The sequence below is a fragment of the Mizuhopecten yessoensis genome, unplaced genomic scaffold (assembly GCF_002113885.1).
Source record: "Mizuhopecten yessoensis strain PY_sf001 unplaced genomic scaffold, ASM211388v2 scaffold5877, whole genome shotgun sequence".
Lineage (NCBI taxonomy): Eukaryota > Metazoa > Mollusca > Bivalvia > Pectinida > Pectinidae > Mizuhopecten > Mizuhopecten yessoensis.
Window position 1 is genome coordinate 916677 of NW_018406268.1, and position 16644 is coordinate 933320.

Here is a 16644-nt window from a genome sequence, read left to right on the forward strand (position 1 = left end):
CCACCCCCACCCCCAGGATATCATTTACATTTTGTGTGGGGAGGGGGGGGGGAGGTATAAATCTAGAAACTCGGGTGCAATCTATAGGAGAAAACTTGATTCCTATTCTATCGAAAATGACATTGACTGTATCTGGCTTTTATTTGCCCAAATTAATGCCAAAAATCCCTGTAGACATTTTGCCTGTGTTGTAAGGTTTAAAACTTCTCATTTATATATAAACTGTTTTGATGTAAAAGTGTTTGTACGTATTGTGATCCGGATAATATATATATGTGAATGATAAAGAAACTTACTGATACAGCTTGGTACATGTATTATTGTGTCTATAATTGATCAATAACTTCCTCGTGTAAGTGGTGCGAGGTAGTTTACACATGTATTTTTAATGGATTGAGGATTTCTGTCATCCCCCAGAAAGTGTTCATACATTCAAGATGTATAAATGATGAGTTGTATAGTACACAATGCAGTACAGGACTTGTCAGGTGCTAAAACCCACTCATGTTTCACAGGCTGCGTCTAACAGACTGTCAGAGAAAGACAAATATACTATATTATTGATCACAGCCTCAATGGTGTTGTTTTTTAGGGGTGAAGGTGTTACGTTCTGCAAAGATGAATTTTGATTAAAGCAGTTAAGTAGATTTGTTTTGAAAGGAAATATTTAAACTTTTGTTGTTGAATGGATGAGTTTCAGTGGTAAAATGATTAGGTGATGTTACTACCGGGCCGGATATCTTCTTAGGAACAGTTAGTATAGCCTTTATAATAGGGGCATTGTGTTATTAGTCAAAATCTCATATTTTATAGGTGTATAATACATACGTCATTGTATGGTATAGCACTGTGCCAGCAGTGTTGCACATATTAGTTTTGAAAGACTAAATTTGAAATGTCACTTTATTCATTTTTTGTGTCATTCCAGCTAAGCGTGTTACAGAATAGAAAGCATGTCATAGACAACACTTATAGGGTCATTCTTACTAAGTAGGTCACTGTAAACACTTATTAAGGGTAACTCCACAGAGTACAATTATTGGGTCATTCCAGTTAAGTGTGTCACTGAATATACTTATTGGGTCATTCCAGCAAAGGGTGTCATTCCAGCAAAGTATGTCACTGAATACACTTATTGGGTCATTCCAGCAAAGTATGTCACTGAATACACTTATAAGGTCACCCAAGTTCAATGACACTGCATACACTTATTGGGTCATTCTCAAAAAGTGTGTAACTGAATACACTTATTGGGTCATTCTAGCAAAGTATGTCACAGAATACACTTATTAGGTCACCCAAGTTCAATGACACCGAATACACTTATTGGGTCACCCAAGTTCAATGACACAGAAAACACTTATTGGGTCACCCAAGTTTTATGACACAGAATACACTTATTAGGTCACCCAAGTTCAATGACACCGAATACACTTATTGGGTCACCCAAGTTCAATGACACAGAATACACTTATTGGGTCACCCAAGTTCAATGACACAGAATACACTTATTGGGTCACCCAAGTTCAATGACACAGAATACACTTATTGGGTCACCCAAGTTCAATGACACAGAATACACTTATTGGGTCACCCAAGTTCAATGACACAGAATACACTTATTGGGTCACCCAAGTTCAATGACACAGAATACACTTATTGGGTCACCCAAGTTCAATGACACAGAATACACTTATTGGGTCACCCAAGTTCAATGACACAGAATACACTTATTGGGTCACCCAAGTTCAATGACACAGAATACACTTATTGGGTCACCCAAGTTCAATGACACAGAATACACTTATTGGGTCACCCAAGTTCAATGACACAGAATACACTTATTGGGTCACCAAAGTTCAATGACACAGAATACACTTATTAGGTCACCCAGGTTAAATGACACAGAATACACGTTTTAGGTCACCAAAGTTCAATGACACAGAATACACTTATTGGGTCACCCAGGTTAAATGATACAGAATACATTTATTGGGTCACCCAAGTTCAATGACACAGAATACACTTATTAGTTCACCCAAGTTCAATGACACAGAATACACTTATTAGTTCACCCAGGTTAAATGACACAGAATACATTTATCAAGCTCATTACAGAAATGTTCTTTCTAAGTTTTTGTTTGAAGAAGATTATTTCTTAGTTCCCTTTGTATGTTTGCTATAAATTCGATTTGTTGTACAAATGTAACAAAAATGTTTGGAACACTTGATCTTACTAAAAAATTGGATTTTTAGTGTTTGTTCTATTCAAATTCAATGTTAGTCCATGTTTGTCCCATCTAAAACTGCTGAGCAAGACGAGACCATATCAGTTTTGAATGTGGAAGTGTAAGGCAACCAGAGCTGGATCATAATTCAGCCGGGATATTAAATTGATCCTTAACCTTTCACCACTATAGACCATAATGGACTCATCCAGATCAATACATGATAGTATCTACTCAAGTTATATGGGGGTGAAAGGGTTAAACAATACAATATTATTCATCTATGACTTCTCCCTTATGAAAATATTACTTGTCATAAACAAATTAACAGACTTATTTGTTTAGGTGATGAACGAGTAAAAGACAAATCTGATAGAAATAACGAAGTTCCCATTCAACCCGGACTGTTTAAAAGAAAATAAAGTTGTTAGACAGCTCTAGGTGATTTTTTTGTGTGTGTCATTTGAGTTGGAACACCTACAATATTTTTTGACCATATGCAGAGGCTGGCAACTTTCCCTGGGCAACTCTCCCCACGTAAATTGATCACAGCAACATTATATAATCGCTAAGCAGAAGGTGGTAGGGATATAAAAGTTGGATTCACATTTTGTAGCACGTAAATTGCTCACGGCAACATTATATAATTGCTAAGCAGAAGGTGGTAGGGATATAAAAGTTGGATTCACATTTTGTAGCACGTAAATTGCTCATGGCAACATTATATAATCGCTAAGCAGAAGGTGGTAGGGATATCAAAGTTGGATTCACATTTTGTAGCACCTCAAAGCACCCTGGATTGGGAAACTAAGTAATATTTACTGCAGAAATGGAGAACTCCTTGTCATCTTTACCAACGGACAGAATCAGTAGCCCGGAATGTTCATCATCTGTGACAGGAGAAATGGATAGCCCTGTGTTGGAGGAAATAAGTGAAAGTATTATTTTGTCACCAGAGTGCACGATTGAAACTCCTGTTTTGTCATTTGAAATGGAAAAAATATACTCATTTGTACTTTCAAGTCCTGATTTGCCGTTTCAGATGGAGGCGATTATAAAGAATATGCAACAGGATGACAAAGGCATTACGAGTAGAAACAGGAAAACACATCCTCTAGTGGATAGGAAAATATTCTCAGGTAAGACCATTTTTATTTATTTATTATTTTTGTTGTTAAATATTGTACCTTACGCCGTGATTATATCTGTCAGCTTCAGGGTTTGTTCTGTTTCAAAATTCTAAGGTTATTTTTCCATCCTTCTTAAATCATATATAGGTTATACATATGTTTGATGATTAATAAAAAATCATATTTTTAAACTAAAATCAAAATGAATTGATCATTTTTTCTGGTCATTTTAGAGACACAAAGGGGTTAATTCTCTTTAAAAAAATGATGAAATGCAATCCACTTTGTTTGAACCCTTTCACCACTGTAGACCATAATGGACTCATCTAGATCAAAGGATGGAAGAGTTTACTAAAGTTACATACGGTAGGGGTGAAAGGGTTTAATACTGAAATGAGGTGTGGAAGATAAGTTTTTTATTTTACACTCAAATGTCTATTGCATGCTGGTCTGTGTTTTATATATTGTTTTGTGATAATTTAACAAGGATGTTTATAGACGATTAGAACTATTGAATTAAATATCAAACTAGAAAGATGTGAATTATCTATGAAAATTCTCTTCTCCGTATCTGAGTTTTGTCTGTATGTACGTACTGTGTATAATGCACTGTTCAGACCAATAAGTATAAAGGTGCAGTTTAATAAAGAACAATGATCTTCTACAATGTAGTGTGACAATGGCCTACACTACCTCACTTAGTCACTTGTGTGGCGTGATATTGACCAAACAATGTTTTTAAACATGAAAGAATTACCAGAAGTTTTATCATCTCTTTCAAGTAAACCTTATACTTATAGCTGTGAGTACAGGCTAACATCTCTTACAAAGTGGGCGATAGCCTGGAACAGCCTAACCCTTTCACCCCTTTGTAACTTTAGTAGACTCTACCATGCATTGACCTGGATGAGTCCTTTATGGTCTACAGTGGTGAAAGGGTTAAGGATGCTCGTACCTTAAAAAAGGTAACTTTAAAAGCATTTGAAAATGTTTTCCCAGCATCACTACAACTTTCGTAAATCTTTTATGAAAAGAAAACCATACCTTGCCACACTTCTACGAAAAAAAGATAAAGACGAAATAAACAAAATATAATCAACAATAGTGTTCTCAGTGTAAACTGGACCGGATTTGAACCCTGGTCTTCAGATTGTTATGCTATCTCTAACAGACTGAGCTTCCTGATCAAAGACAGTGTCCTGGCCCAGCTGTGCTACAGTTACATCAAAAACCGATATTAAGGGGAGGTTACTGTATATAGGAAAAAACACAGTATCAGAGGGACAGGGATCCTTAAGTTTTATAACGAGGATAAGAAGTATTAGGGAGGAGCGTTGTTCTCCCTATACAGAGCTTTGGATAAGTATTGAGTGTTCATGAGACAATCAATAAATGAAAATGTACTGCATAGTTACGTCACAGTTAAATGTGAAGTGTTTGTCAGTTTAAAAATAATGTGGTCGTCAATAGCTGTGTATCATGGGTTCATTCTTCTTTCTAGTATGTAACTTCTGATCAGTATGTTAGGATACTTACTGTTAAAGTAAAACATCTATCATGTTTTATTAGTACTATCTGTGACAGTATATATATAACCTTCATTAGGTCCCCTAGTGCCGAGTGCCTGTCCGCTTACGTGGTGGCGTCTGTGGTTCAGCTTCACCTTTTTATTTCACCTACAGAATCTTCTTCAGATCCATAATGTATGGAGTATTGATACAAAGGTTGTATCTTGCAGGGTTGACAGCTACTTAGTTTATTTTAAATGTATGGCCTTGACCTACTTTCCACATAACAGATCAAATATCTTAAAGTTCAAACACAAATTCTTTTAATGAAAAGACCCATAATGCCAAGATTAACTGATTTACCCCTGAAATGTCATAATGAACTATTGCAACCTTTGAATTAGAAGAGTTCAAATGTGTCTTCAGGGGTGAATGAGTTCATGATATTCAAACCAGTGTTGCTGCAGTGAAGGGTTAACAAGTCTCTTCAAATAAATTATATAACCTGCTGTCTACTGTTTACTGGGCAGCTTTCACCCTATGTAAATTTCGCCCTTCACATGGTGATTACTCTATGGACTGAACTTTGTATTAATTTTCGCTGTCATGATAAATTTCCCAGCATATAGAATATACCAGAGGTCAAATTTGTTTAAATATTCAAACTACTTCTAAAGATTGAAAAGGCCTTGTTGATATTTACCTGTAGCATTCTAGGGTGAATATATCTCAACTTTGTTGGAATAAATAACCTTGACCAACTCTCAAGGTCACAGGTATCAATTGTGTCAAATGACTTCCAAAGATCTATGGAGTGTAGGACATGGTATATGGCATGTAGCTTGGTGGGAAAAGGACCGTCATTTTTTCTGTAAAATCACCTTGACCTTATTTCATGAATGAGAGGGGTCAAATAAATTTAAAACTTCAGGCATAAAATAGCAAATTTTGGTCTGTGGCTTGCTAAGGTAACATTAGCTACCAAGTTTGTTCAAAGAAAAGACCTAGACCCACTTTGAAGGTCATTTGAGTAAATGAATTTAATATCATCTAATAAAGAATCATAATCAAATTTGGCATGTACATGTAGTGTAAGTTTGCTTAGTATCAAGTTTGTTTTCCTTAATTTGACCTTGACCTACTTAATTACACAGATATACATATAAGGCTATATACTAAGTGATGCAGGCCTGTTGGACATCTTGTATTTGTATAAGAGATGGAATAAGGTTAAAAGGATGTGTAATGAAATGAAGTAGTTTATTCTACATTGGAATTAAATGATCACATCTCTAATTAGAGGTGTATTAATTATGTTAGGATATATAACACACTTACTAATTAGAGGTGTAATCATGTAATTGGAATGTATAATGAACTTATAGAAACAATAGTATTGTATTCTACTTTTAAAAACCAATGTATTACCACATGTCAAGATTGATTAAAAAGATAAAGCAGTTAAATAGAAAAGTAATTTTAATATTTCAATAGAAAACAGATGCATTATTGAAGTGAACTCATAATCAAGCTAGAATATGTACAGGTTGAAAAAGTAAGACGGTAGAATTGGTATTGGGCTAAAAATATAACTATTATTTATTTATTGAAAATGTGTTTGTGCACAACAGTTAAATTGTGGTTAAGTAGATAATGACGTCAGAGGATCCACTTTGCCTACAGGTAACCGGGGACAACCCACTGCCAGAGCAGCATCAGTCTGTAGTTGATATTGGTGTGCGGACAATCGAGGCATTGATTGTAGGAATATCTTGAGGGATATTGGTACTGTAAATGGGGTGGGTGCGTAGTTTGTAATTGATAACTACACTCTAACACTCCAGTCGACATTCATCAATAAAGCTAATTAATTCAATTGCTTACCTCATTACAGTTACCTGATGATTCTATATATACCTGGTAATGGTTGCCGTGGACTGCTGCGTGAGCAGGTTCACTGAAACCAATATCTCCAGTATACAGATTAATAGTTTTTATACCTTTGATAGAATATCTGCTTTTAACTTGATGCAATCAAAATCTGGTACTGTAAGTATATTTATTTTAGCACAATCAAAATTTAGCAGAACAAAGGTGGAAGCTGGGACTTATAAACAAATTCTTTAATTGGCGAAACCAATGAGCACCTAAAGTCATTAATTAGCGCAAATGTTGCTTTTTAGAAAGAAAAAACTATAGGTTTAATATACTGGGGGTACAGTGGGTGTCAGGGAACAAAGATTGGAGAGTCTGGTATCTCAGGCAACTTCCTTAGAATGAAATAAATTTTTGATTTACGTATAAGTTGGTGTCATTTACTTGTCCAGACTTATATCCTATATTTTATGGAAAGTGTGTACTTCAGAAGTTTACAAATAAATTTCTGCTTAATTCTTGTTTTCCCTCAAAATTTGGTTTTGTTTGTTTGTACTTCCTATTATACCAGCTAGAAAAACCACCAACCTGCAGCCACTATCTGGCAATTGCCCGACATAGGTCTTCAACCCGCAACCCAGTGGTGGAGCCTCAAAGTTTGTTTGGATCTTTTGGCTGCATTAACTCATTCACCCCTGAAGACACATTTGAACTCTTCCAATTCAAAGGTTGGAATAGTCTATTATGAAATTTCAGGGGTGAATGAGTTAAGCTACTGTTTATGTATGTAGTTGTATGGCGAGCATTTGATTGTGGTGAACAGTGATTAAGGATTCATTTGTTTGAGGTTGAATAACAAAGCAGTATAGTGATGAAGTATGTGTGTGTTCTTGTTAATAATTCACTGAACTTTAGAATAGTAGTGCTCAATCTATGTTTTACTGTAATCTTTTGTTGTTGGTATCTATGCTCAGTATATGAATCAATTGTGTATCTCTGTCCTAAAGCATTGATCATTAAGTTTTGTGTATCAGTTATCTATGACCTAAATGTTTTATCCAGTAACTTTTGTTGAAATGGTTTATGAATAAGGATTTATGGCCTTAACTCATTCACCCCTTAGGAAACATTTGGCCTCTTCCATTTGAACGGTTGGAATAGTTAATTATGAAATTGCAGGGGTGAATGTGTTCGAGTCTCCTTGGTATTTACTGTTGGTGATGGTTTGTGGATCAGTATGTACAGACAGTCTATAATCCAGTTACTGTCACTATATAGCTTCTGGATTGTTACGTCCCAAACTCCTGGTCCAGTAACTATCAGTGATCGTTTGTAGACCGGTCTGTGTGTTAGTACAAGTAGGATTATAATTTAGTAGTGTCTATATTTTCATTTGCTGCTGTTTATGGTTTTGTATAATGTTCTAGTATGAAATGTGCTGAAAGTGTTATCCAACTCCGTTAATGAGGTCACAAATAAGGTCAAGGTCAAAGAATTATATACAACGTGCCCACTGGGAAATTATAAGAATGTTATATGATCAGGATCAAATGTCAAGGGGTTTCATAATGGCCCTTAAGGAGGCATCGTTGATATACTACTTGGTATGTATGTTTCACACATCATTTCTTACAGATGTGGCTGTTCATATGTAAAGTGTTATACTTATATCTCCACAGACTAGTACACAGTAGGACAACATGTATGGACATTACTCATGTGTATTTGCAGTTTATACAGTTATTAACTTGGGTTGAGGTCAATGGGTGATTTACAGAATCCGAAGACGAGATTGTTGCCCAAAGCCTTAAGTTGAGGGCAATAGTTTGGTGACTTGTATTTCTGGTGGGGGCCGCAATGGCCAAGTGGTTAAGGCGTCCAACATTCTGCTTCCACTCAAAGCCCTCTACCACTGGGTCGCGGGTTCGAGACCTACGTGGGGCTGTCGCTAGGTACTGGCCGTAGGTCGATGGGTTTCTCCAGGAACTTCGGCTTTCCTCCACCACCAAAACCTAGCACTTCCTTAAATGACCATAGCTAATAATAGGACATAAAACACAAGTAAACCAAACCAAAAATTATTTCTGGCGACCAGTATTTTGTCGGACCCTCATCTGAACTGTTAACCCAAGTCGTGGGTACAAGTTCGGCTGAGGATCCAACAAAGAACCTGTTGCCCTGAATACTGATCAGCTATTCTCATAAAGTTAGTCCGTAGGATATTCAGGTAATCATCCAAACATAAAACCTCCAGTTATATTGCAGCTGTGAAATGTTAGTGTCTTTGGAGAAGATTACTTATTCTACCTTTTGAGTGAAAACAACCAGTAACTTGTTGATGGTCTGTTCACACTAAAAAAAATGTCCGCCAAACGTGGAGGTCAAATGTTCCAACTAGACCAGCATGGCTGTGAGCAACATTTCTAGGAAAAAGGACAACCTATACTCAACATTTTAACTCATTCACACCTGAAGACACATTTGAACTCTTCAAATTCAAAGGTTAGAAAAGTTTATTTTGAAATTTCAGGGGTGAATATGTTAAGAGCATAGTCAGAGGTCTTTTTCATTAGTCTGATAATGGGAACGTAACGTTTGTTTCTTTTTCTGCATGGAACTTGAATATGGACTTAATATGTAAAGGACTACAACTAGGCTTCTGCTTAAAACATCCTGATTCTATCACAGATTCCACTGTCTGTTGCCAGATTGAAACTTTGCTCCTTGAATTACTCAACAAGTTACAAATATGGGTCATAATGCTGCAAATGACTTGCACTTGATGATATGACTCATTATTGTGAATCATAATCCTTTTACACCATAAACAAACAGAGATATACATTTTGAAGTTTTACATTATATTTTTAGACAGAAGAGAAGAGAATCTATCAATATTGCCAAATTTGATCTTTGCCTATCAAAATTGACCATGTTTTTGTATTGAAGTGAGGATCTTGTGTTACTTGTCAGTAACTCAGATGGTTTTGTCTTTTTATGGGTGGGTGATGGAGGGCGACTTGCAGCCAATATCTATCACAAGACGTAATTACAAATGTCTTGTGTTTTGTTTCTTTTCAACCTTGATGGTAAAACAGTTCCACTACAACTTTGGTGTCTATTTATCCCGTACAGTACTTTTTTACACTGATCCTCGGAGTGTAATTTCCTTGTAGTACCGCACGTTATAAGTAATTCATGTTTGTTCATTTCATTTGTGATATATTTGACACATAGAAGTCCGCGCCAAAATAGACATTATTGATTGAGGGTCCTGTACAGCGACATTAACACCGGTCCTGATTGGGGTTGATCGGGGATTCCAGGAACTCGGCAGTAACACCGATCACCAACGTCAGCCTCTCAAAAACACACGAGGTTAACCTGCCATATATAGCACTCTTCACACTTATATAGCTGTGTGCCTATTTGTAGATCACCGCTTACACAATGATAGTTAGCCGGTTATATATGGTGTTCAGTCATTCCTACAGTCTAAATAATCAAAACACTTAAAGGTACAGGTTTAAGACTTCCAGGAGGAGATATGTAACTTTAGAATGGGGATTGATTTTAGCATGTACATATGTATTACCATTCGAATGAAATGCATCTGAAAAAGCTCACCTAGCCTGAAGGGCCAAGTGGTCTTATGCAGTAGCATGGCATCTGTCATGTTTGTCCCTAAATATATTCTTATAACATTTTCACCTAATTTTCTGAGCCAAAAGATTTCAAATTTTACATAAATGTAAGGTGTGACAATGCAGGGGGTTGAGGGGCGTGGCTTAAAAGATGAAAATGGGATTAATATATTTTCAAAAAATGGTTGTCTTGAACCGGGCAAATGGTAACAAGACTTGACAGGAATAAAGATCTAATGCCCCAGAACAGCTAGGTGCTGATATTTCGTAGGTTGATTCAAAATGTCCACCATGTATTCTAGTGGTGTACCGATAACCGGAAACATCAATTAAACCGAGCTTGACATGAGGTCGATTCGATAATCGATTTAGCACATGAAAGATCTAGTTTGAAACTTTGTCATGAAGAAGATCGTTTTTGTAGGTTTGACATGAAGAACTGAACTTCTTAAAGATACCTATGGTTGCTTTTCAAGTTTAATCCAAAATGAAACGTCCCTTTCACCCGTTCTTGTTGATTCTCGCTTGAATCATGCCATCATTCAAGCATGGTAGCTATAACGTCATTACGTAATCAAGGTCAGTGCGGTGTTTTGTAGGTATGGCTAAATTTATAACTGACAAAATCCAGAAGTACGGCAAATGACGGCCACCGGAATGAAAACACTTTCTTTTTTTATTTCAACCGATAATCGAATACCGATCAATCTTGAATGTCCGATAATCGATCTTCAAAATCAGACCGATTCCCAGCACTAATGTATTCCCAGCAAATCGATGTAAACATTGTGCAAATGTTTCTGTCATTACCATTACCAAGGGTTGTCATGCATGTAAATTCTCATTGTCAAGAAAAAATATGTGGCAGCCACCATCGTCATAAGGATCCCCGTACCACAGCGAAAACTTGTTACTAGGCATTGCAAACTGTTTTTCAGGCATGACTGTAGCCTTGAAAATCATTTCTGTAAAGAAAACCATACCCTGCGGGACGTTTATGAGAAATTATAAAGTTGAATGAAATAAATGATAATTAACAACAGTGTTCTGAGTGTAAAAAAAATCAGTGGGGCTAGACCAGGAATTGATCCATGGATTTTATATTGTTATACTATCTCTCTATATCTCTGTATTGAGCTTCTTCGGGTGATTGTTACAAAAATGTCTTAGCCCAATTGTGCTACAGTTGTAACCAAACGGAAGTTAAGGGGAGGTCACTGTATATAGGGAAAATCACAGTGTAGTGGGACAGGAATCATTAAGGGGAGGTCACTGTATATAGGGAAAATCACAGTTTAGTGGGACAGGAATCCTTAAGGGGAGGTTACTGTATATAGGGAAAATCACAGTGAAATGGGACAGGAATCATTAAGGTGAGGTCACTGTTTATAGGGAAAATCACAGTGTAGTGGGACAGGAATCATTAAGGGGAGGTCACTGTATATAGGGAAAGTCAAAGTGCAGTGGGACAGGAATCCTTAAGGGGAGGTCACTGTATTAAGGGAAAATTACAGTGCAGTGGGACAGGGATCATTAAGGGGAGATAACTGTATACAGGGAAAATCACAGTGCAGAGGGACAGGAATCCTTAAGGGGAGGTCACTGTATATAGGGAAAATCACAGTGTAGTGGGACAGTAATCCTTAAGGGGAGGTTACTGTATATAGGGAAAATCACATTGCAGTGGGGCAGGAATCCTTAAGGGGAGGTCACTGTATATAGGGAAAATCACAGTGTAGTGGGACAGGAATCCTTAAGGGGAGGTTCCTGTATATAGGGAAAATCACAGTGCAGTGGGACAGGGATCATTAAGGGGAGGTTACTGCATATAGGGAAAATCGCATGGCAGTGGGACAGGGATCCTTAAGGGGAGGTCACTGTATATAGGGAAAATCACAGTGCAGAGGGACAGGAATCATAAAGGGGAAGTTACTGTATAGGGAAAATCACAGTGCAGTGGGGCAGGAATCATTAAGGGGAGGTCACTGTATATAGGGAAAATCACAGTGTAGTGGGACAGTAATCCTTAAGGGGAGGTTACTGTATATAGGGAAAATCACAGTGCAGAGGGACAGGAATCATAAAGGGGAAGTTACTGTATAGGGAAAATCACAGTGCAGTGGGGCAGGAATCATTAAGGGGAGGTCACTGTATATAGGGGAAAGCACAGTGCAGTGGGACAGGAATCCTTAAGGGGAGGTTACTGTATATAGGGAAGATCACAGTGCAGTGGGACAGGGATCCTTAAGGGGAGGGCACTGTATATTGGGAAAATCACAGTGCAGTGGGACAGGAATCCTTTAGGGGAGGTTACTGTATATAGGGAAAATCACATGGAAGTGGGACAGGAATCCTTAAGGGGAGGTTACTGTATAAAGGAAAAATCACAGTGCAGTGGGACAGGGATCCTTAAGGGGAGGGCACTGGATATAGGGAAAATCACAGTGCAGTGGGAGAGGGATCCTTAAGGGGAGGTCACTGTATATAGGGAAACTCACATTCCAGTGGGAGAGGGCTCCTTAAGGGGAGGTCACTGTATATAGGGAAACTCACATTCCAGTGGGAGAGGGCTCCTTAAGGGGAGGTCACTGTATATAGGGAAAATCACAGTGCAGTGGGACGGGATCCTTAAGGGGAGGTTACTGTATATAGGGAAAATCACAGTGTAGTGGGACAAGGATCCTTAAGGGGAGGTTACTGTATATAGGGAAAATCACATGGCAGTGGGACAGGAATCCTTAAGGGGAGGTTACTGTATATAGGGAAAATCACAGTGCAGTGGGACAGGAATCCTTAAGGAGAGGTCACTGTATATAGGGAAAATCACAGTGCAGTGCGACAGGGATCCTTAAGGGGAGGTTACTGAAAATAGGGAAAATCACAGTGCAGTGGGACAGGGATCCTTAAGGGGAGGTTACTGTATATAGGGAAAATCACATGGCAGTGGGACAGGAATCCTTAAGGGGAGGTTACTGTATATAGGGAAAATCACAGTGCAGTGGGACAGGAATCCTTAAGGGGAAACATTTGAACTTCTGTCTAGTTCAGATAACAAAAGAAAAACAGGTGAGCCATACAAGCCCAACAGGCCTCTTGCTAAATTGTAGACTGGTTGGTACCAAGCAAGTGTGATGTAACTGTGAAAATGGGATTGTAATTAATATAAATACATGTACCACCTGAATGCTATTTACATCATGTTTTATAGCCTAAGAGAATGCGGCAGGCGTATGCTGAGATGCTAATTAGTATGGTGCTGAGGGGATGACCTGTAGCGTTGACGGTTGTCATACCTGATTACTGGGGAATCAGATCAGTACCATGTTTACAGAGTCATTGACCTTTATAAGACGATCTCATCACAACTCATCCCAGAAAGCTGTGTCCATTTATTGAGGGATAAATAGCACTAACAATGATAATAAATTGCTGATAGCAAAGTGTGACCATTATTCTACCCTGTTTTCTCTAATAGCTGCCCTTCTCTAAATTTGCAACCATCACTAATTTTTTTCTGTGAATAGAAACTATTCTATTATAACTACTGTTGATACAGAAGAAACTCAAGTGGAACTCTCCAGTGGTTTATCTGCAGTGAGACAGGGGTCCTTAATTACAAAAAATTACATCATGACTTATTGCTACAAATATCCATAGCATGCAGAAAAACAATAGTTTTATATTTGGCAGTTATCATAATGAGGTGCTTTGAAAGGATAGTGAAAGAACAACAAATGTAGGGAAAGTCTGTAAGTCGACTTCCGGCACCATTTAATTTTCTCTATAGACCTTGTGCTGCCTACATAATTTGGATATTGCTTTCTAACCCATTCACCTCCAAAGTCACATTGGAACCTTACCATATCAAAGACATGGCAAGTTCAGTTAAAAATTTTAGGGGTGAATGGGTTAATAGGTTAGTGTTATTATGTTTTCAAAATTGTCTGGTCACACTGTTGAAATACAGATGTTAGTCTGTTCACCCTATCTTAAATTATTTTGGATGACATAACAGTTTAAGTTAAGTTCACCTAGGGTTTGCAGGTCAAGTAATGTTTTGTCATTCCTTGTCTACTTGTAGGAAGTGACATCATAGAATGGCTGAGAAGACGGTTCCCCGAGTCTGAGACGGAGGAGATGGGTGTGAAAGAGGCTTTACACCTAGCAAACCTGCTGTGTCAGTACGGCTACATCTACCCTGTAGACCTGAAAACTGTCACGATTAAAGACGACCGGTCTACTGAATACAGATTCCAGGTAGGTCGCTGACCATACTGACGTCATATAGCTGATATTGCATGGATTTTGCAGATCATAAGTTTTGAAATTTAAACATTGACCTTTTAATTATGTATCCTAGCTGGTTCTGTGGGAACAATCATTTGAAAATTTATACAGTCAAATAACATTATCACAAAATTATCATATCTTATTTTCCTGTTAATTTTAAAGTTGATTTTGGTCTATCAATAGTTCGTTACTATGCGTTTTAATTCGGAGAATACTAAGTGCCCCACTGATCTTCATGTTTTTCCATGGTCCCACATTGTCAACATATCATAGTTCAACTACCGGTATATACATATCTATAATTTAAAAACAAATATTGCAATTTCCTTAAAAGTGTCACTTTTGATGACAGACTGTTTTTTTTATAAATTATATTAATATTTCTGTTACAAGTTGCTATATCAACACTACCTAAAGAAATTGCTTTCATATAGCCATGAACGCTTCTTTTCGTGCCTCACATAACGTGAGACCCTGACATGATAAGCAAACATTTAGGTGACATAAAGCTTTCACAAGCACTGGGATACAGACACTTCAGTTCCGCAAATATTAGAGAATACTTATATTTAGGTCAATAATAGCTACTATAGAATGTGGATATACCGGGTATATTGAAATCATTTTTCAAGGTTTATACACTGATGGGTTTCCTGGTAAATATTTATGTAACCTACCGGGATTCATACCACCATGAGCATAAAAAAAAAGATAATCAATTACATTAATAATTGAAACCCTGAAAAAACTCAAAAGATTCAAGTACCAGCGTTTCGCTGTTCAAAGTTGAATCAATTAATGTAAATAGTTTGATGCTGGTTAAAGAATAGCCTTGCATTTCACTTGAATATATAACGAAGCCAAGGATTCATTATATAAATAGATTCTGACCAGAAACCATAGTTGACGGCATTGACATAATGAGGTACTTGAAACATTGGAACAGGAAGTAATTGGCCTAAATTATACACCAGTACAGTCTTTATTGAGTTGTTTTAATGTTCAGTAGTTAACCTAGCAAGCCACGAAATTCCAATATCTTTTAATAACAAATTTACCACAGAGAAGTATTTCCATATTTGATAATTTATTTTCAAATTACGATTTAACCCATCACATGTGTTTAATTTGTTAGTTATAACTATTTAGTATGAAAGTCAGGTTTTAAAATCAATAACATAATCCAGCATTAAAAGCTCACGTCGGATACCGAGAACTTTGAACTTTCATCAGGCTTTTAAAATATCTTTCAGTATGGATGGTAAAGTGTAGGTGTGAAGGCGTGTATTGATTTACTGGCCTTCAAATATATCTACATTTGTGTTAAGTATATTTACTTAAACCTATTTACGTATGAATATTGATTATTTTTGATTTTTCAAATATTTACTTGATAGTGTTACAGTTTCAGCACAGAACTGTTACCAGTGATATGAAGCTGCCATTGAATTTAAAAAATTCCTATAAGTTATGCGATGTAATTGACAAATGGACAAGGCGTGGGTTATTTCATAAAAAATCAGAACAAATTGTACAGATAGGTCTGATTTTGTCACTAGATAAGTATATTTTTTAATGATCATGAGAACATGGGTTCTTGAACTGGTAAATAGATTTCAGATTAGTTGAAGGACAGCAACAAAATAACAATTGAGCTGTTACCGGTACCAGGCATTATGTTTAAAGCTTTATCGTATCGAGTCAGTTAATACATAGAACTCAGTACTGTGTGTCAATTAGTAGTAGTCAGTTAATACTTAGAAAGACATATAACTCAGTTCTTTGTGTCAATTAGTAGTAGCCAGTTAATACTTAGAAAGACATAGAACTTCGTGCCGTGTGTCAATAAGTAGTAGTCAGTTAATACTTAGAAAGACATAGAACTCAGTACTGTGTGTCAATTAGTAGTAGTCAGTTAATACTTAGCAAGACATAGAACTCAGTTCTGTGTGTCAATTAGTAGTAGCCA

The 16644-nt window shown here is 37.0% G+C and overlaps 1 protein-coding gene across 3 annotated transcripts in view; it reads left to right on the plus strand.

Moving 5' to 3' along the window:
* LOC110451215 (regulator of G-protein signaling 11-like) overlaps positions 1–16644 on the plus strand; it is a 67495-nt gene that overhangs the window by 13108 nt on the left and 37743 nt on the right. For all 3 annotated transcript variants that reach the window (XM_021499115.1, XM_021499117.1, XM_021499116.1), the window contains exons 2-3: positions 3271–3367; positions 14467–14642. In XM_021499115.1, coding sequence (XP_021354790.1) covers positions 3271–3367; positions 14467–14642 — 273 coding nt within the window. The remainder of the gene's footprint in view (positions 1–3270; positions 3368–14466; positions 14643–16644) is intronic.